The following is a 20630-nucleotide window of genomic DNA, read 5'->3' on the forward strand; positions in this document are numbered from 1 at the left end:
TTGCACAACATTATGAAGGTACTAAAAGCCACTGAAAGTGGTTAAAGTGATGAATTTTAAGTTATGTGAACTTTACCATAATTTTACAAATAAAGAACAAAACAATTCTCAGTCCTCATTCCCAATCAAAATCTTCAGGGTGGACCTGGAAATCCATAACTTTAAGAAGCTCTGCCAGGGCTTCTAAAATAAAGCAGAATTTAAGACCTGTGGTGTAGGAACCTCAGGCTCAGGTGGTTTGGGTGCCTTTCTAGGCCTGACTCTGGGGGACATGTGCTGGAGTCCTCTCCTGGGCCTCACTGGGTGCTGCTGTGTCTGCGTGTCTTCCCTGGGCTGAATCCTCCTGGATTAGGCTTAGGCTCACCTGCATAAGCCAGCCCCCTAGCAAGTGCTTGGCGGAGGAGTGGGAGTGCGATTTCATCTGAACCAATGAGAATCAGGCCCGGAGTTTGGGCTGGAAGGAGAAGCCCTTTGTTCTGCTGCTTTGGAAGTAGGAGGTGGGAAGGTGGGAAGAGGGCCTGGGGCAGCAGGCAGGCGCTGGTGGGTGGCCATCCAGCTACCTCCAGGGACAAGTCTGCCCACCAGGGACCAAACACCAAGGCGCCAGAGGATAGAAAGGCCAAGCCTGATGTTGGGCCTGAGGATCCCGTGGTCACCAGAATGTTGGCCAATATTGGCCTCAAGATGAGGTGACCCAGCCACCCATAGTGTGCAGGGGGAGATGGAAGGCTGCTGGAACCCTGAAACTGGTCCTCAGAGGAGGGGATTCCTGCAGTGGGGCTTGAAGCACATTGAGGAACTCTGAGACACCAGGTTCCCTCCCGTAGAAGAAAGAGTGCACGGGGCAGAAGCTGTGGAGTGTGGAGTTGTTAGAAATGAGGAAGGGGTCCCCTGAGAAGACCCCTGGCCCCACTCCGAGGGCCCTGCAGGGCCTGTCCCTGGAGATCTGTGCATGTCACAGTGCCTGCCCTCTGCCCCAACTCACCTTGCCAGGTGCACACATGGTCCCATCCAGGGGAGGCCCCTTCTTTGTCTTGCAAAAGTAAGGGTTGTCAGGGTGGCTGCACCACAGCTGCTTGCAAGGGTCAAAGGTCCGGAACTAGAAGAGAGCACCAGCAGCTAGCCAGGCCACCTCCCACTTCAGGGACCCTCCAGGGGTGCCGCCCTGTCGCCCAGGGTCCTCTTGCACTGTTGCAGAGCCAGAAATGACTTGTCCACCCATGACAGGCCTGTTTGGTGCCCTGAGCTCTGTGTGATTCTGGGGCTGTGAGGACCTCGAGCAGACAGTACGGTGCTTCACATCTTTGCAGGCTGCTCGGCCTCCCCGGCCTCCAGACCTTGGTGGCTGCACCTCTCACGGAGCCTGGACAGAAAGCTGGGCACAAGTGTGCTTGGCATGAAGGCTTGGTGGCCTTCCTCTGGCCCAGGCAGGAGGGGCGGTCATTGCAGGGTCCCATGAGCACCCGCTGTTCACCTGCTGAACACTCCACTGCCTCAATCCCTCCTAAAGCCATGTCTGGGCCAGCCAGGAGGGCACTGGGTGCAGACTGGGGAAACAGCAGTGGGTATGGAGGGAGAGGCTGCTGTTTTGGAGGGCTGCTCCACCCTGTGCCAGGGAGCCACCCAACACCAGCCGCCCCCCAGGAAGCCAGGCCGATCTGGGGCAGACTCCCCCCGCCCATCCCTTGGAGGTGTCGTGGGCTCCGACACTCACCGCGGTACACATCATGTAGCCAAGGCCGAAGTCAAAGCGGCACTGTTCGTTCATGGAGTAGTGCAGCCCCGGGAGCTGGGGCAGCGCTGGCCAGTCGTGGGTGAAGGGGTCATCCCGCAGGCAGTCATAGGAGCTGGGAGGGGACACATGGGTGCCACAGGCTGCCTTCAACAGGACTGGCCATCCAGCCCAGGAGGCAGCTGAGGCCCCTCATGGAGCCTCGGGGGTGGGCCTGCCTGCACACCCCAGCCCTAGGCTGTGCTGCCTCAGTTTCCCTGCTGCACCTGTTTTCTTTGGCATAAGCTACCCAGGACCAGGCGTCCATTAAAGGTGCAGCTGTCATAACCACTTTCCATCCAAAACCTAGCCCCCAACAATGGGATACCCCCGTCCCGTACTGCTGTCCCCCTCTCCCCTTCCCTGCACCTCAGGCTGGAGGCGCTGAGGCCAGCACTTCGGGTTCGTCTTTGGGAGACACAGGTGGTACTCACTGCAGGTAGCGGCTCAGCTCCTGCTGGCTGCAGCGGGACCAGTGGAAGCGATGGAAGGCTGCCTGCACCAGGGGCGCCATGATGCTGCCCAACCGCACCTCATCACCGCAGCGGTTGCCCTGCCCATCATGCTCCATGCCCAGCCTGTGCGGGAAGACAAGGCAGCCTCACTGGACCCTCACCTGGCCGCACTCACCTGTCAGCTCCACCCCACCCTCATGCTCAGAGGGCACCCCTAACCTCCCCGAGCTGCCCCCCCACCTTAGTTGGCTTGGTCTGCCCTGAGCAAGGTGGTACCCATTTTCTACCAGCTAACTTTAAAGTCAGGGGCACTCTGAGGTGACAGCATCCAGCAGCAGCCCCCTCAGGTATCCTGTCCCCAAGGCAGAGCACTGTTACGTGAGAATGCAGTGGAGACAGAGGCAGCTACAGCCCTCTCTACACACCCAGCGGCACACACACCCAGGCGGAGTAACTTCCCCAACTCCAGCTCTGTGCTCCTGGGGAGGGCTCCCTCAGAGCCCTCCCTCAGTTACACATCTGTAAAGTGGGGTAAGAAGAACCCCCCTGCCCTGCCCAGGTGCTTGAATGGCATGATGGGTGGAAAGCCCCCAGCTCCTGCCTGGGGCCTTCAGCAGAAAGTGGCCTCCAGCTCGTCCTGTGCAGCACGGAGGCAGGACATCCCATCCCAAGGGCTTTTCATACAGGGCCTGTCCCTCTCAGGGCACAGAGGAGAAGTGGGGCCCTTTGAACCCCGACCTTCCTCAGACAACAAGGATGGTGAGTCCACTTACACGTGGCCAGTCTCATGGGCCACCACGAACGCTGAGGAGAAGCCGTCCTCGTGGTTCAGGGTGCAGCTGCGGACAGGGTGGCACATCCCAGTGACAGGAGCATAGCCTGGAAGGGGACAAAGGGTGGCTCCAGGTCCCAGGCTCAGAGCCCTGCCCAAATCTGGGGGCCCTGACCCCAACACCCCCAGAGCGAATGAACAGAGCCAACTGCCCCCGAGGCTGGCATGGCTCAGGAGAGCACCTGTCCCCTCCCCCAGGGCAGCGGGCCTCGGCCCTGCCCGTCTGTGGCCACACCGCAGCAAGCTCAGCTTCCTGAGCCCAGGTCTCACCTGCTAAGGCTTTCTGCCACCTCCTTCCCGCTATTCCCTTTCAGGCCACCTCCCGCGCTCCTCCCCCGGCTTGGCTGGGTGGCCTTCTGGCCCCTGGGTAGCATATTGTCTCCACACCCGCCCCTGGTGCTGCAGGAACCCTGGCCCCGGTGCCCGGCACCATACCCTGAGCCCACTCCCTCGGGACCTTCCCTGGCTCCCTCGTGGTCCATAGGTCCTTCTCTGGGTCCTCAACTGGATGGATTTCCATAGTGCACAGAAGGCTACAGTGAGGGTGGCCCTGAGCTGTTCAGGGGCAGGTCAGGCAAGGACAGCCAAGGTGCTACGCTGCCCTACTGAGTCATGCAGAGGGGACTGGCTGCGTGGATTGGGGGGCAGACCAGCCACAGACGACGGGGCCCTCGGAGCCCTCGGAGCCCTTGGCCTGGCAACTCTGCACTCTGACTGAGGAGATTATGAGCCACATTCCTGCTGAGGGGTCCAGGGGTCTGTCCCGGGCAAGGTGGAGAATGGGGAGGAGCAGCTGCAGCAGGCCAACCCCCGACATGAGATGCCACGGGCCCTCCAGCAGCCCTGTGGGCCCACCACACCCCTTCAAGGGCTTCTGAAGAGCCACTGAATTCACAGGTAACAGTAAGGAGACACAGTGGGTTTTGCCAGCCCAATTAGAGTGTGTGGTCCAAGGAAGAAGTCGGGAATGGAGCCTGACAGGGAATGAGGGCAGGGCTGAGGAATGAGCCTGAACCACCCAGGCAGGAAGGCCAGGAAGGCCTCCCTGTGGCATGGCTGGTTCGTGGAAGAATGGCCCCCCTTGACTAGGCTGAGCCTGATCATGGGGTGTCTTAAGATGTCCCCAGGGAAGCCTTACAAGACAACATTCTCACCCACGGGGATGGGGAGGGTGATGGGAGTACATGATGACCCCACCCAAAATGGAGGAAATCCAGAGAACAGGGCCTAGCCACTTGCCCCTGGACAAGATACAGAAGTACATACAGACTTTTGTGTGCCAGAGGGGGCCTCTGTTTAGAAGCCTGGGCGTCCTAGTGGCCCACCAAGTGAGAAACCAGCCTGTCCTCTGATAAATGGAATATTTATAAATGGAATATTTCCTGCCATACTAATAAACAAAGGATGTCACAGTCACCAATGATTGCAGCCCTCCAACATGAACTGGTGAGGCCTGAGGAAACTCAGGGCCGAAAAGCATACCTGCCATCTAGCAGCCATCAGACTGCAGCCACTCCCTGCTGTGAGCGCTGAGGAAACTCAGGATGTGAAAATACTGGCCCCAGATAGCTAAGGTGCATATCAAAGGAATGACTTTAGTGAGCCCAGACTCTTGCATCTTCCCATACATAGAAAAGCGCTAAATTCCTTACCTTGAGATATCTGGTTCTCTTTATTTAACAACAATCTTTTGATGTTCCCAATTACCTGCTTTTTGTTGCAAAACTCCTCTATATCCTAGCTCCTCCCGTCGCCTCCTTGGAGCAGTTTCTCAGAGTTTTCTGAAACGCTGTCCTCCCGGGCTGCAGTCCTCATTTTGCCCCCAATAAAACTTAACTCGCGTCTCTCACGTTGTGAATATATTCTTTTTTAAGTCAACACCCCCGACTCAGTCTCACTCTTCTGAGACCCCACAGGGAGGTCCCAGGCAACGTGCTCCCAGAGAAAAGCACAGAAGGGAAGGAAGTGTGACGGGGGAGTGCTGGTTTTAGACTTGTCTGTAAAAGCATCGTATTGTCTTTTTCCCTTCTAATAAACAGGAAAATCTATGTCGTAAAGCATTCTTTGCTCTGTAGATTTTGAGATGATTGTTCTCCAATCAGCGCCAGAGCAAACCTTTGTGGTCTTCTCTTTGTCCTTTGCATGCAAAGCTTGCACATGAATATGTGCCTCAGTATGAGTATTTCTCATTCACCTACATTAGCATTACATGAACTTTTAGGATCTGAAGACTTGAAAATGCATCTGTATTATTTGCTTTATATCCTTCCCTCTTATTTTATTCTGCTGTTATTTTCTTTCTGGAAATCTTTTTAGATAGATATTGTATTTCCTGGATTGAGCCTCTACATCAACTTTTCTCTCATATTTTAATCTTTTTGGATCCGTTGACTTTTTTTTTTTTTGCGGTACGTGGGCCTCTCACTGTTGTGGCGTCTCCCGTTGCGGAGCACAGGCTCCGGACGCGCAGGCTCAGCGGCCATGGCTCACGGGCCCAGCCGCTCCGTGGCATGTGGGATCTTCCCGGACCGGGGCACGAACCCGTGTCCCCTGCATCGGCAGGCAGACCCTCAACCACTGCGCCACCAGGGAAGCCCGATCCGTAGACTTTTTATTTCAGCTTTTGAATTTTCTATTTTACCCACTGAGAAATGGAACATTGCCTGCCACAAAGGATGTCACAGTAATCAGCGATTGCAGCCACCACCAGTGAGCTGGTGAACCCTGAGGCAAAGAATACCTGCCTTCTAGCAGCCATCAGACTTCAGCCAATCCCCACGGTGAGCCCTGAGGAAACTCTGGATATGAAAACTGGATATGAAAACACAGGATACTGGCTCCAGATAGCTGAGGTGCATATCAAAGGAATGACTTCAGTGAGCCCGGACTCTTGCATTTTCCCATACACAGAAAAGCAGTAAATGCCTTAACTTGAGGTTTCTAGTATTCTTTAATTAACAGTAATCTTTTGTTCTTATTACCTGCCCTTTGTTGCAAAACTCCTGTGTATCCTAGCTACCCCCTCGCCTCCTCGAAGCAGTTCTCTCAGGGTTACTTGAGATGCTGCCTCCCGGGCTTGAAGTCCTAAAAATTTCTGTGACTCAGCCTTTAGGTTGGGCATTTAATTTTTTAGTCGACACCGTCAAATCTTTAATTTAATGAAAACCCTTTGTTCTCTAATTCTTCCTTGCAACCTGTTCTGGGTTTACAGATGTAGTTCCTCATTCTGGGGATATTACTTTATAAACTGTGCTTTTCCCTTCTTTAAATTATCTGTTTCCTCCGGCGTCAGTTTTATAATTTTATTTTGCATCTTGGTCCATCCTTTTCATCCTATCGTTTTTTTCATGTCTGGTAATCCTTGGCTATCTTTTCACATTTTTAAATGAAGAATGAGGTCACTTAATACAAAGGTTGTATTGGCTTCTCTCCTATGGAACAATTCTGCTCCCTATTAGAGCTCTCACTTGGACCAAGGGCAGACAGGGTGCTCTGTCTGTCAGCTGGCCACACTGGTGTAGGGCTTGAAGGGGAGCTAGCAGCCCCCTCCCAGTGGGGAGGCACCCACACCAACTAGGAGCCGTATTCTGTGCTTGGTGGGATCTGGGGTCACACTCTCTGTTCCCACCTGCTTCCCACTGTGGTGCTGATCTGCACAGCAAAGGGGACAACAGTAGTGCCTCAGAGGTGTTCTGTTAACATGAACTAATCCTAGCTCTGATCAGGGGTCACTTAAGAAGTCTTTCTATTTACGTGAATATGACAAGTGGTTGGCAGAGAGAAGCTGCAGGTTAAGAGAGCAGAGCGGTGCATATGAAATAAGTCATGGAAGAAAGTGCTGGAAGGAATCAGCACCTATATCAGATAAATATGCTTATTTTTATAAAAAGGATCACTGGGGCTTCCATGATGGCACAGTGGTTCAGAGTCCGCCTGCCGATGCAGGGGACACAGGTTCGTGCCCCGGTCCGGGAGGATCCCACATGCCGCAGAGCAGCTGGGCCCGTGAGCCATGGCTGCTGAGCCTGCGCGTCCAGAGCCTGTGCTCCGCAACGGGAGAGGCCACAACAGTGAGAGGCCCGTGTACCGAAAAAAAAAAAAAAGGAATCACTGGAATGATCAACTAGAAACTAATAAAATCGACTATCTGTAGAGGATGGGGGTGAAGTGAACAGGGTCCACTCCCCTGAATATACATTTTTATATAGGTCGTTAAAGCTCTTTCTTTTGAAGTATAATATACGCCATAAGAATGCACAAATCATAAGGACACAACTAGTGAATTATCACAAAGTGATCACACCTGTGTAGCCACCTCCCTGATCAAGAAATAAAACTGTCCCCACACTGCAGAAGCCTCTTCTTTCTTCCAACAGCGACTCCCTCCCTCCTGACCACTCCTGACTGTTAACACCACAGATTAGTTTTGCTCACTTCCAAACTTGAAATAAATGGAATCATAAGTATATATTCTTCTCTGACTGGCTTATTTCACTCAACATTCACTGCAAGAGATCCATCATGGTGTGGTGTGCAGCCTTGCTATGTGTGAAAATCTTCAACGATGATTGTAGACCTTCAATTTTTTCTTTTAGATCTGTTTTATATAGTTTGAATTTTTAAGTAAAGTTTCTTAACTGTTAAAGATTGAAAATTTATTCAAATTTGTTTTGTGAAAGCTGGAGGAAGCAAAAAACTCTGAAACCCAGCCTCAGATCCTGTCTGGGCTGAGGCTGCCAGCCCCAGACTCTGCCCATTTCACTACCTTTGGTCCTCTCTGTCCCTCCCAGAGATGCAGTTTCCTGGGGGAAAGGTCAGAGTTCCTGGTGGTTTGCAAGAGCTAGGAGGTCACTAGCACTTACTCTTCCCCCTCGACACAGGCCCCCTTGCCCAGACACCCTTCCCAGCCCGGGCCAAAGTTGCCAGGGGGCCCTCGCAGGGCCAGGGGCTCACCTTGCATGCCTGAAGGCCCGAAGTCCTGCCGTGTGAGGAATATGGCATGATCATGGTACTCATCGTGGCCGGAGTCTGGCTTCTGCTGGAGGTAGGCCCAGCGGCAAACGTTCTCCAGACTCTGAGAGGGGTTCCCAATCTCAATGAGGCTCAGGGACTGCAGGGGTAGGAGAGACAAACAGAGGGGTTGGCGTCTGGTGGTCCTGATGGGAGCTGAGCAGACCCCATCTACCAGGGACCTGGGCCAGGTGGCGCTAAGCCCAGTCCGTTCTCAAGACCCCCTCCCACTTGGCTCCATTCTCCTGAGTGGATGGAAAGGCTCCCCGGCCTTTCCACGTACCTGCACGAGTTTCCACACAAAGTCACTGCACAATTTCAGGTGAGACGTGGGAGCCAAGCTCTGAGGCCGTCTAAAGCCTCAAAGAGTCCATTCAGCCCACCCCACCTCCAGGGCCCCTGCATCCTATTCAGCCCCTGCTCTGTGCAGGCCCTGGCCAGGAGGCAAATGCAGTGAACCTCGGTCACCCTGAAGAGCTCACATTCTGGCAGGCTCCAGGACAGGGGAGACAGAACTCCCAGTATGACTACAAGCCCAGAGACCTGTGCTTTCCCCTTGATAGAAGCTATTTGCAGAAAACGACACAAGGGAGGGAAAAACCTTGCAGCAGATACAGCAAAGGAGCCACATAAGGAACAGGAGCACAGGGATACTTCCCTCAGGATCCACGGACAGGAAGCCACTGGGAGCAACCACATTCCATTTTGTGTCATGACACATACCTACTAGCCAAGGCTGGCTGCTAAACTGGCAGCACTGCAGCCTGATCTGCACCATGGCATTGGCATTCACTCTCTCATTCAGTCTTCACAACCACAACTACTGAGCCTGCACTCTAGAGCCTGAGAGAAGAGGCAAGAAACTGAGACTCAGAGAGGTCAAGTAACTTGCCCCAGGTCACACAGCTAGGAAGCCTGAAACCAAAGTTTATATTCAATCCACTGCCCTAAACTTCCTCCACAAATGAAACATACACTGTATCATCTCAAAATCAAGTCTCCTATAAGCTGCACTCATCCCTTTTCTCTCCACAATCCTCACAGCAGACACTCCAGTTTCTGCTCTCACCACATACTCCCACCATCAAAGTGGTTCCCTCTAGGCAGAGAGTACTGGGCACGTTCTTTTCCACTTTAAGGATACATCTGTCCATAAAGTAGAACTATGCATTCTTTGGTAGACACGTAAGCAGATGTTTTGTCTCTTCTCTTGCATAAATATATCCATCAAGCAGAGCCACATATTTCTCTTTTTGTGTATAAGTAGCAGAGAATAAGATATAGGGTATTGTTAGTAAGCCAGCATGTTGCAGAAGAAGGACGAACGATTCAAGGCCAGAGAGGACTAGTCATTGCCAGGCATCTCGTGAGTTACCCAAGTCAATGGCTTAAAAGATGGCAGACCAGTTCCCAAGTCCTAAGCACAGAGCCAGTTGCTCCTGAGAGATGAGATTACTTGTTTTAATAAGATATAGTTGAGGGGGTTCCCTGGTGGCACAGTGGTTAAGAATCTGCCTGCCAATGCAGGGGACACAGGTTTGAGCCCTAGTCTGGGAAGATTCCACATGCCACAGAGCAACTAAGCCTGTGCACCACAACTACTGAGCCTGCACTCTAGAGCCTGAGAGCCACAACTACTGAGCCTGCGTGCCACAACTACTGAAGCCCACGCACCTACAGCCCATGCCCCGCAACAAGAGAAGTCACCGCAATGAGAAGCCCGTGTGCCTCAACGAAGAGTAGCCCCTGCTCACCGCAACTAGAGAAAGCCCGCGCACGGCAACAAAGACCCAACGCAGCCAAAAATAAATAAAATAAAATAAATAAATTTTTTTTAAAAAGATGTAGTTGAGTCCTAATGAAGTCAGTCATAGACTGGAGCGAGAGGTCTGGTGGCCAGGACCTGTTAGACATTGGCACAGAGGTGGACAGCCCAGAGGATGCTGGAAAAGGGGAAGGGAGGTACACTCCTGCCCCCCTTGTGATTCGGAGAAGCATGTGACGAGCTCTGGCCAATTAGCTGTGAGTAAAAGTGATGTGTGTCTCTTCCGGTCCGAGCACTTAATTGCCCACATGAGCGCCTCCAGAGATCTCTCCTTGTTGGCATGTGAACCAGCATGTTGAGATGGTAGCTGCTCTGTCACCTAAGCCTTGAGTGACAATGAGACCAGAGTCCTCTGCCAATTCACAATGAACATACAAGTGTGAGGGGGAAATCAAGCTTTGTTGTTGTAAACTGCGGGAACATGGAGCTTGTTTGTTCCTGCAGCACAGCACGGCCCACCCCGCCTGACACAGAAAGGGCAAAGGAAGGGGACGTGGCATCTATATCTCATCCAAGCAGGTCAGCTCAAGACCCTGCCAGGTGATCACTGTCTCCAGAAAACCTTGAGAGGCCACAGCTCTGGAGGAGGAAGTGAGTGAAAGACTCTCCTTTCTAGGGAAGGACCTTTGGGTGGAATGAGAAGGAAGGGACCCTCATGGGTGGATCTGATTTGGTGCTTGAGTATGGACCCCACTGGGCTTCAGATTGCCAGCCCAAGTCCCGATCAGAGGGTGATCACAAAGGCCACTGATGACCACTTGATCAAGGATGGCCGCAGAGCCCCCACTGGAGTGGGACTCCCCCGGCTCCACAAAGCCCAAAACCAGTTCAGAGCCTTGTTAGTCCATCTCCAACAAAAGGGCCTTGTTTCCCTCGGGCCATGTCTCTCAGCCCAAACATCAGGGGATTGTTCCCCTGGTAGACTGCAGCTACTTTTGCCTGGGCTCTTCTGACAACAGCAGCCCAGTCCCCCTTTGGTAAAATATCCTCTCTGTTAATCTGGGTCTGACCCTAGGCTCAGGGGTGGGAGGGCTCAGGGGGGATGGTTGGGGCCAAGGAGTTGGAAAGGTGTGAGACTGCGAGCCTGGAGCTGCCACTAGGGGAGGAGACCCCAGGGGAGGAAGAAGCCAGCATAGATAGAGCAGGGCCTGGGGTGGAAAGAGGTCAATTCCTGGTATCTTCACACAACCACCTGGCTCCCCCAGGCCTGAGGCCAGCCTACCCCAGGCCTGTTTGTTATCTATTGCCACAAAATGAGTTACTTCCAAACTTTATGGTCTGAAAAACCTCAAACACTTATCTCATGGTTTCGGGGTTAGGAATCCAAAGGCAATCTAGCGGGGTCTTCTGGCTCAAGGTCTCCCATGAGAGTGCTGGCAGCTGAGACTGGGGCTGCAATCTCATCCGAAGGCTCCCCTGGGGAAGACCCACTCCCACATTCACTCACGTGGTTACTGGCAGGATCCAGTTCCTCACGGGCACATGGACCTCACCACAGAGCAGTCACACGGGACAGCTTGCTCCCCCCAGCACGAGTGACCCAAGAGATAGCATTGATAGGGCACATCCAAGACAGAAGTCTCAGTCCATTTAGATGCAAATCTCAGTCCTGCCCAAACCCACAGGGAGGGGACCACACCGAGGAGTGAATACCAAGATGTGGGCTCACCAGGGGCCATTCCAGAAGCTGTCTGCAGCAGATATGTGTCTCATATATTGTGTGTCAGGAAATTCCTCCCATGAAAGTCAATTTGAGTTGTGTTGTTGTCACTTGCAGCTGAAAGAGCATGAGCAGGGGACTTCCTCCTTGGAGAATCGTGGGAAGCTCAGTCAAGGGCACTGGCTGGCAAAGGAAAGCCAGTGGCTGTTCTCCAGGGTCCAGTTGGTATGTCCAACACCAGTGGGAGAGAAGCTCTGGTCACATCTTTGACAAGGAGTCAAGAGCCCAGTCAGAAAGACACACTGTGTCAGGGCCAGAGAGCAGAAATAAGGCCATGGAGTTGGGGACAGAGGCAAAGGCTGAAACAGGGTGAGAACAAACAAGCTGGGGGCTCAGAGAGAGGCCTGACTGCTCAGCGGGTGGGCTCGTGGGAAGTGCTGGGTGGGTGTTGCAAACCCAAAGGCCCACCGGCCAAGGCCGGTGATGTAAGTCAGTGAGGCAGGTTGGTTCTAAGGAAAAACGAGTTTGTCTTTCATTTGCCAGTTCAGAAGGGGTAAGGTTCCAGAAGAGTATTTCCCTGTTATGGTAAAGAAGTTGGGGGGATAAGGAGTGGCGAGGACTGTGGCCAACCAAGGAGCCTACGCCCAGCTGAAGGGGCAACAACACTCAGCACCAGCCCCATCGGCACGGCATGCAGTGGACAGAGCCCAGGGCTGCCAGATCTGACTACTCAGGCCAATGTTCACATTTTACAAAGAAGCGTACCTCCTGGAAAACACTGACTCAAGTTAAAATAAGTTCTGTGGACAAAAGAAAACACACCTCTCAGGTCACCAGGTTGAGAACCCTGGAGAAAAGGCCTTAGCAGGTTGGACCTGACACTGGCACACTGGCGAGTGCCTCTTGCCTCCCAGAGACCAGGCTCCTGGGTTCAGCCCAGGTTCCCAGCCCCTCTCAGCAGCCACCGTGATCTCACTGCTACGGCAAGATAGGATAATTTATTGAAATATTGATTTGCGTGTTGTTCTTGCCTCGTCTTCCTTCCTCCACTCCAAGAAACAGCCTGCCACTTCCGCTCTCCAGCCCCATGGGGGTTTGCATTGCAGGGTCCAGAGCAGAAGTTGTCTGGGAGCCCCTCCTGGCTTTTGGGTTCTGAGGAGACTCCCCAAGAGAAGGGGCAGAGAGAAGGGCTTGGAGGGGCTACACCAGGACGAGGTGGCCCTGGGGAGGCAGGTCACAGAAAACAATGGCCATGCGCTGGGCCCTGGGAACCTGCAGCCTAGACAGGACCCTGAGACATGGAGGAGGAGGGTGATGTCTGTTCCGGCATCCAAGGTGCAGAGCTGCTGTACTTCCTATTTCTCTGCTCATGTCCCAACTTTCTCAAGGATCTGACCCATCTCAGATGGCCACCAAGGAGCTAAGGGCTGGGATCCTCATAGGGTCTGGAGAGTTCAGGAGGGTGCAGTGTGCCTTGTGCTCTGTGGCAGGTGCCAGATGCATGTGCATTTTAGAAAGAGCTCTCTGAGTCCGTGAGGAGGGAGGGGGGAGGGGAGGGGGACATTTGCTGAGATGGATGGGGGTGTTGTCTGGTGTAATGTCTCAGCAGTCAGGACCACGGGGTAGCAGGAGATGAACAAGAGAGGTGTCGCCTGGTAAGAGACGGAGGATGGTTTCTGGCAGTGGGGCTTGCAGAGGAGGCATGGGGAGAGGACCACACACTCGCAGGGAAAGGTGGGGTCTGCAGCATGCCGGGACACAGGCCAGGGATCATCCTTTTGGGCCCAGCTTGTTTCCTCGGTAAAAGTTCAGCAGTTTTCCTTTGGGGAGCTCTCCTGCTTCTCAGGGTGCAGCTCCTGGGGGAACAGTCCAGAGGCAGCCTGGGACTCAAGTTAGGTCAGTAGAACTGAGGTTCAAAACAACGAAAAAACGGCTGAAGCAGGCTTGCCTAGTGGCAGCCTCCAAACAACCACCCATGAGCTTCTAGGCAGAAGCCAGCACCCCAGGCTCAGCCTTTCCTCTACCTACTTCTCCTACTTCCTGAGAGCTGCCAGCCTTCCCATAGGTTCCGCCTGCCTTGAAGGGCTCCTCACAGACAGAGATGTCCAGGCAGAGGGCCCAGGAGGGAGGTCTGGGCACCCACGAGGGTCACTTGCGCTCTAGTGGGATCTCCCCATACTCCTCTGCCACCCGGCCCACATCCACAGCCCTCAGACGCCTCCACCCCGTGCCTTTGCTATGTATCACACAGCACATGAGCTGTAGTCCTCATCTGAGCGAGGAAAGGAGACGTGTCTATTTCTCCTTCAGAAGTGATGGAGAGAGGCTGAGAGAGTTGCTATTGCAGTTAAGATTCTCACACCCAGCTCACTGGAGTCATCTGCATCCTCCTGGCCCCAAAGTCGTCTATCTGCTCCTTTTTGCATTGGCTTCTCTGCCTGTTCCCACCTGTGCTGGGCTGAGGACTGCACAGAGGGCCATGGTGTTCCAGGGGGCAGCATCCCAGGCCCAGTAAGGGAGTGGCCCCAGAACCAGCCGGGATCTCACAGACCAGCCTCCCTCCTCCCGAGGGAGCCAAGGGTGCCAGCTGTCCATAGTGCATGGAACTTTTTTTATAGTACACAGGGCATTTATGCACCCTGGGGCTGGGTGGTAGCAGTGGGCTCTGCATTCACACGTATCATCTAATTTAAAATGTATAATTGCCTTAAGATATAGATGCTGTTATTGACCTACTCTCCGGATGAGAAACCGTGTCTCAGACAACTGAAGTAACTCACCCGAAGTCCTACCGCTAGAAAGAGGTGGAGGTGGGCCTGGAAGCCACGCCACCTCTGAAGGTGTTCTGTCTGCAGGGCCATCTCCCCTAGGCAGGCGGGACAAGAAAGGAAGGGCGAGAGCCACGGTGGCCACCAGGTGGCGCTGCTGCCGCAGGAACAGCAGCGCGGGGCCTCAGCCGGTGGGACGCCTGGATCCCAGGGCTCTGCTCTGAGACGCCAGGGCACGGGTTCAAGGGGGACCACGGAAGCCCCTGACAGCCTCTGTGGTCCCACATTAAACAAATCAGTTAAGATCTGAGCAGAAAGTTCTGTTCTTATCACTGCTCTCTGACATTTCCATTGTTTGCTCCAGAATGAGCTGAATTACATTTATGCTCTTACCTCCCTCAGTCAAGGAGACAGGAGAAAAGTGGGACCAGCAGCCTGGAGGCTCTGCAGGCTTGGGGGCATATCAGGGAGCCCCTCAGACCACAAACCCTGCCCACCAGGGCACCTGCAAGTGACAGGTGGGGCTCACCTGGGCAGCTCAGGGCCCTGGGGTTGGAGGCCTGCTCATCTGTCATCTGCCCTGTGTTCTTGGACAAGTTACCTCACTGTCCTGGGCTTCCCATCTGCAAAGTGGGCACAACCGCAGCACCGAGCTGGGAGCTCAGGCGCTTCTGTCCATGGTGATCAGCACCCACAATGTTCTTTGTCTCTGCCCCTTGGCTCATGTCCCATGGATCTAGCTGAAGCCCACCGAAGCCTTCTCAACTGCCATGACCCCAGAGGGTCTTCTGCCCAATCCGCCCTCCCAAAGATGCACAAAACAGGACAGCGTGCACAGAGTGGAGTCCAGATCGGCTGGGTTCAAGAAAGCAGAGGTCCAAGAGGGAAGAGATATGGGCACGTATGTATATGTATAACTGATTCACTTTGTTATAAAGCAGAAACTAACACACCATTGTAAAGCAATTATACCCCAATAAAGATGTTAAAAAAATAATAATAAAATAAAAATAAATTTAAAAATAAATAAATAAATAAAAAGAAAGCAGAGGTCAATTCTCAACCTTGGCACTGCTGGCCCTTGGGGCCAGGTGATTCTCTGCGGTGGGGACTGTCCTGGGTACTGAAGGATGCTGAGCAGCATCTCAGCCTCTACCTGCTACATGCCACGAGCATCCCCAGGGTGGGGGGCAGCAAAATGCCCTCTGTGGGGAGCATAGCCAAAGAGCCCGGAGCTCATGTTCCCCAGCCTGTGCAATAACAGCCCAGCAAAGCTGCTCACCGCTGTGTGACCTCGGTAGGCCACTCACCTGTCCTGGCAGGTGGGGGTGATGAGGTGACTGCCCCAGAGAGCTGCTGTGAGGGTGAAGTGTGTGACATCACATAAGGGGCTGCAGACAGGGTCTGAGCCAAAGAGGGCACTGCAGGCTGTGACTTGCATGAATACCCTTGTTCCTGTTGTCATTGCTAGTGTGCACTCCCCTTACAGGGGACACTAAGGCTCAGTGAGAGTAAATAGCTCACTGAAGGTCCCACAAGGATCAACAGGGCCAGAATTAACACCAAGCCCCAGGCTGGGTGCAGCACAGGCTCCCCCGAGGCTGGGGGTCTTCTCCGGGCAGCTCCAGCGGACAAGGCGGTGCCTGGAGCTCAAACCTCATGACAGGCAACCCCAATACCAGTGAGGGCTGGAGGGCATGATCCTTATTTCTCTGCTCAGGACTCCCATATCATCAAGGAACATTCCAGACATCCTTCCAGAGGCTGGGAAGCTATTCCCAGAGAAAGCCAGCTCAGGATTCTTCACATGAACCTTCCCAGCTCAAGCCTATGGGGCACATCTGGCCCTAATGCTTCCTGTTCTTCTCTGGACCGTGGAGAGTCTGGCTCAGGAGGTGGGCCGCAATGACTGGGGGTGGGGGTGGGGGCTGGACACCATGCTTGGCCCCCATCTGATTGGGGGTTGGGACCCAGACTCTGGGGAAACCAGGGGCTGTCCCTGGGGTGTTCTGAATCCCCTACACTGCCCCTCACACAGTCAGGGAAGCGGAGGTCCAGAGCAGGTAGGCAATGGCCCAGGACATGCAGTAAGCAGATGGTGGCACTGGGCCCTTGAACACTGAGCCCTGCCCCAGCATTCTCTTCTCTTGCCTTCCCCTAAGAGACTCACAGTCAGAATTTCTCAGACCCTTCCCCTCCAACGCTGAAAATTTTCCAAGAGCATTCCATATTTTGTCTTGACCTGACAAGATACCTTATGTTCTTTGATTGTCCCCAAGTCTCTGATTTCCATTTGCTTTGATTTTAATCATCTTAGGAAATACTTAAAATGAGAACAGTTCAGTAGCTTTGGTGCCTTCTCAAAAAAAAAAAAAAATCAATTGAAAAGCCAGTTGCTATGCAACCCTCAAGTGTTGCCGGTGTTCTGCTCCCTGGCTGATGGCATATTGTATAAAATAAGATAATCTCTTTTCTTCTGCTGTGTTTTTTTTTTTTTTTTTTAAGAAATGGAGAAAAACGTTGTTTTAGGCAAAACTTGAGATAACTCAGAGGCTTCTCATAAGCTGGAAGACAAACAACATGTCACTTGCACAAGTGCTACTGATTTTATCCCCACTGGAGCCTTGGCGAGGCCTGGGGACAGGCACAGGGGGAGTGCAGGGTACGGAAGCTGCTCTCTTTCCATCACAGCTTGGAATAAATAACAGCATACCGGGCCACTTTCTGCCCCAAGTCTGGGTCTCGGCCTCACAGCCCCTAAAGCGCTTCCGGCCGGGCCTTGGGGGACACAGCTCAGGCCCCTCTCCTGGCAGGGCTCCTGGCTCCAGTCACCTCGGCCTTGCTATGCTTAAAGTCTTCCAGGGACAGGGCCTAACTCACTGACAGGAAATGCGTGGCTCCTTGAGGAGCAGCTCATCAGAATCCATCCCCTCCGTGAGCCAAACTCTACTCCCCAACCCCATCTAGAAGCCCCTCCTGGCTTTTCCTTGAACAAGCAGAGCTCATTCCATTTACGTGAATCCCAGCCAGGCAGTCTCCTGCTGGGTCACCCCATCCAGGGCACCCCATGGTGCTCACCACTCCGAAACAATCTTGTTTACTGGTGAGTTCATGGGGAGCTGTTGCTCCAGGCCTGGGAGCAGGCAGGCAGGTCCCAGGATCCACCTGCTCAGGAGGCATGCTTCCCACTTCCCTGAGAGGTCCCTCAGACACCTAAAAACAGGGCCTCATCCCCAGCACTGTGCCAAGTGGAGTCTGTGACCAGTGGACACAAACTTATCGCCCACAACGAGATAAGCACAAGCACAGAAATGGGAAACTTTTATAGCAGCTTGATGGAGTGATTTTATGTCTGTGGAATTTAATAATAAAAAGTCGGTGCCGGTATTTTTTTTTTTTTTTTTTGTGGTACGCGGGCCTCTCACTGTTGTGGCCTCTCCCGTTGAGGAGCACAGGCTCCGGACGCGTAGGCTCAGCGGGCATGGCTCACAGGCCTAGCCGCTCCGTGGCATGTGGGATCTTCCCGGACCAGGGCACGAACCCGTGTCCCCTGCATCGGCAGGTGGACTCTCAACCACTGCGCCACCAGGGAAGCCCAGGGGCCGGTATTTTTGTATAATCTTGGTTTTTGTCACATTTCCCTTTTCTAGAAAATTCCTTTTAGATGTACTTACAGAAATATTGGTCCGTGATGCGATCTTTGGCTCTGAGGCGTTCTGTGTGTCTGGCTTGGCACCCTTGGCCCTGACAGCTACTCTCCACGGACTGTCATGTTCAGACTTATGGTCTGATTGCTCCAGGTCCGTGGAACGACCCCTCCTTTCCCACGGGGGGTTGCTCCTGAGCCCACAGCCAAACACGCCGCACTGTCCCTAGGCTCCTATGCTCTGTGCAAGGCACAGAATGCTCCGTTCCAGAGACGATGGGCCAGCAGGTGGGGCCACAGTCCCTCTGCGTCCGGATATCTGTCTAGTGCCAGCCCTCCTGGATGTGGTTGGCCAGCCATGTCCTCCTAACTCTACTCTCCCCCTACCTGTGCTTCTGCAGTGTGTCCTCCCTAGGGAAAGTGAGATTCACACTCTGGACTCCACTCCCCACTCACAATCTTGCCACTCGCTGGAGGAGGACCAAGTCTGGCCCTATAACTTTCTGGAATCCCCCAGGACACAGAGGCCCTGATGGGCGCCAGCCTCCCCCATGGCTTCCCGAGAAGAGGTGGGGTGGGGAGGTGGGAGAAGCTGGGCAGAGTGGGGGGTGGGCTTTGCTACAAGAGACTGGGCAGCCCCGCTGCCATCAGGGGCTGGGGGCCAGCAGAGGGGTGGCAGCATGTTGTCCTTCCCGGCCAGGCTTCAGGGGCTGGGGATGGATGTGGGGTTCTAACTCCACATCCTGGTACCTCTTTTATCTTGACACCTCTGAGGTCATCAGCAGAAGTCTAAGGCTGGTCTGCCGAGCCCTGCTGGGATGCAGTGGGTGCAGCCTGGACTCGGTTCTGAAAGCACACATCCAGTTCCACATTCTCCCTTCCTGTCGCCTCACCATCATTGATTCCCAAACTCCTTCCCAGTGGGAAGTCATGGAGGCGAGGGAGGCGTTGGTCCCCCTGTGCCCTCTCACTTCTCACTGTATTGGTCCTGGTCTCATTGAAGCTGCTCCACTTGCCCAAGCGTGCTGTGGCCACCCGTCTTGTTGGCCATGGGCTCGAGGCAGCCCCATGGCCTGCCCTCCTCCCCATACTGTCCCCAGGAAGAGTAGGCTGTAGCCTCACAATGGGGTCCATGCCCGCTTCCCTTACCCTCACTCTGCCTATGGGGGACTCGGAGGGTACCAACATGGCTCACGCAAAGCAGAACCCCTCCCTACGAGGTGGAACATAAAGGACCAGACTGGTCATGGCCATGAGGGAGGTGCCTGCAACACCTGGGTAATACAGCCTCACCTGTAGGTAAGGCCACATACTTGTGGCAGCCTGCATCCTCCCTCTGGCCAAGATGGCTCGCCCAAAGTTTCCACAGACACTCAGGTGACAGAGTTCCCAGGCAGAAGAACAGAGATCCCTCTCCAAGTGCCTCCAAGCCACCACAGAGAAGAGGTGCCCAGCAAAAGCATGAAGTCCTTTCTACATGCTCCTTCAAATCAGAACTAAAATGTTGGACATGACACAGCCCTGTGGCATGCCACTGGAGACCCTTCCCCAGGTGCTAGCATTCAGTTAAACAGAATTACTTGGACTCTACCATTTTTAAATGATTTTTTAAAAATATAAACAAATTTTCCATAATTAAAAATGCACAATTTCAATTATAAAGGAAACATCCTTATCATGATAAATTAAGAAAATTCAGTAAAGTACAAAGAAGAAAATAAAAATCCATCACCTACTACCCAGAGATAAGTACTATTCACGTTTGATGTATTCCTTCAGTCCCTTCTGTGTAGATACTTGCAAACAAAATTGAGATCCTACTACTGTAAGCTTATATCCTTTTTTCCGAAAAGCCAACAAACTTGACTTAATGCTGCAACCATTTCCCCAAGCCCTTAAACGTGCTTTGAAAATGGGATTTATTGGCAGTCTAATAATCTACCACATAGACATAGTGTAATTTATTTAACTAGACCCCTATTGGCAGACAATTTACATTGCTTCCAGTTGTTTACACTTAGAAATAAGGCCCTGGCTTTCGTCTTGTTCCTAAAACTTCATCCACAGCTCTGTTAACTGCTTTGGAATAGAATCATAGAAACGAATGACTGGGGGCAAACATGAAGAACATTTTTAAGGGAAATGACAAACTGCCACATTTCCTTCCAGAAATGTGTACACATTTATACTCGTACCAGAGGAGTGTACTGCTGCGTTCACCCAAGCCAGCAGTAAATCCCTCGTCTTAATCTTAACACAGCTGATGCTTTTAAAATGGTAAACGTTTATTTCTTTGATTAATAGTAAAGTTCAATGTTTTCTCTTTTTTTGCCATTTGTATTTTTTCTTCAGTTAATTGCTTATGTCCATTGCCAATTCTGTTTTTCCTAGGGCTCTTCATATATTAGGATATCTTTTCCATATTGCAAATGCTTTTCCTGATTGTGGTTTGCCCTTTGTTTGTGTTTTTTTTTTTTTTTTTTTTTTGCGGTACGCGGGCCTCTCCCTGCTGTGGCCTCTCCCGTTGAGAAGCACAGGCTCCGGACGCGCAGGCTCAGCAGCCATGGCTCACGGGCCCAGCCGCTCCGCGGCATGTGGGATCTTCCTGGACCGGGGCACGAACCCGTGTCCCCTGCATCGGCAGGCAGACTCTCAACCACTGC

At 53.0% G+C, this 20630-nt stretch overlaps 1 protein-coding gene across 1 annotated transcript in view; it reads right to left on the reverse strand.

Moving 5' to 3' along the window:
* Positions 1 to 20630, reverse strand: part of ADAMTS2 (ADAM metallopeptidase with thrombospondin type 1 motif 2) — a gene marked incomplete at both ends in the record, with an annotated part of 245196 nt that overhangs the window by 40492 nt on the left and 184074 nt on the right. Inside the window, 5 exons of the mRNA XM_082836631.1 lie at positions 986 to 1099; positions 1715 to 1847; positions 2206 to 2349; positions 3000 to 3105; positions 8012 to 8168. Coding sequence (XP_082692757.1) covers positions 986 to 1099; positions 1715 to 1847; positions 2206 to 2349; positions 3000 to 3105; positions 8012 to 8168 — 654 coding nt within the window. The remainder of the gene's footprint in view (positions 1 to 985; positions 1100 to 1714; positions 1848 to 2205; positions 2350 to 2999; positions 3106 to 8011; positions 8169 to 20630) is intronic.

This window comes from Leucopleurus acutus (assembly GCF_964270905.1).
Source record: "Leucopleurus acutus genome assembly, chromosome: 3".
NCBI lineage: Eukaryota > Metazoa > Chordata > Mammalia > Artiodactyla > Delphinidae > Leucopleurus > Leucopleurus acutus.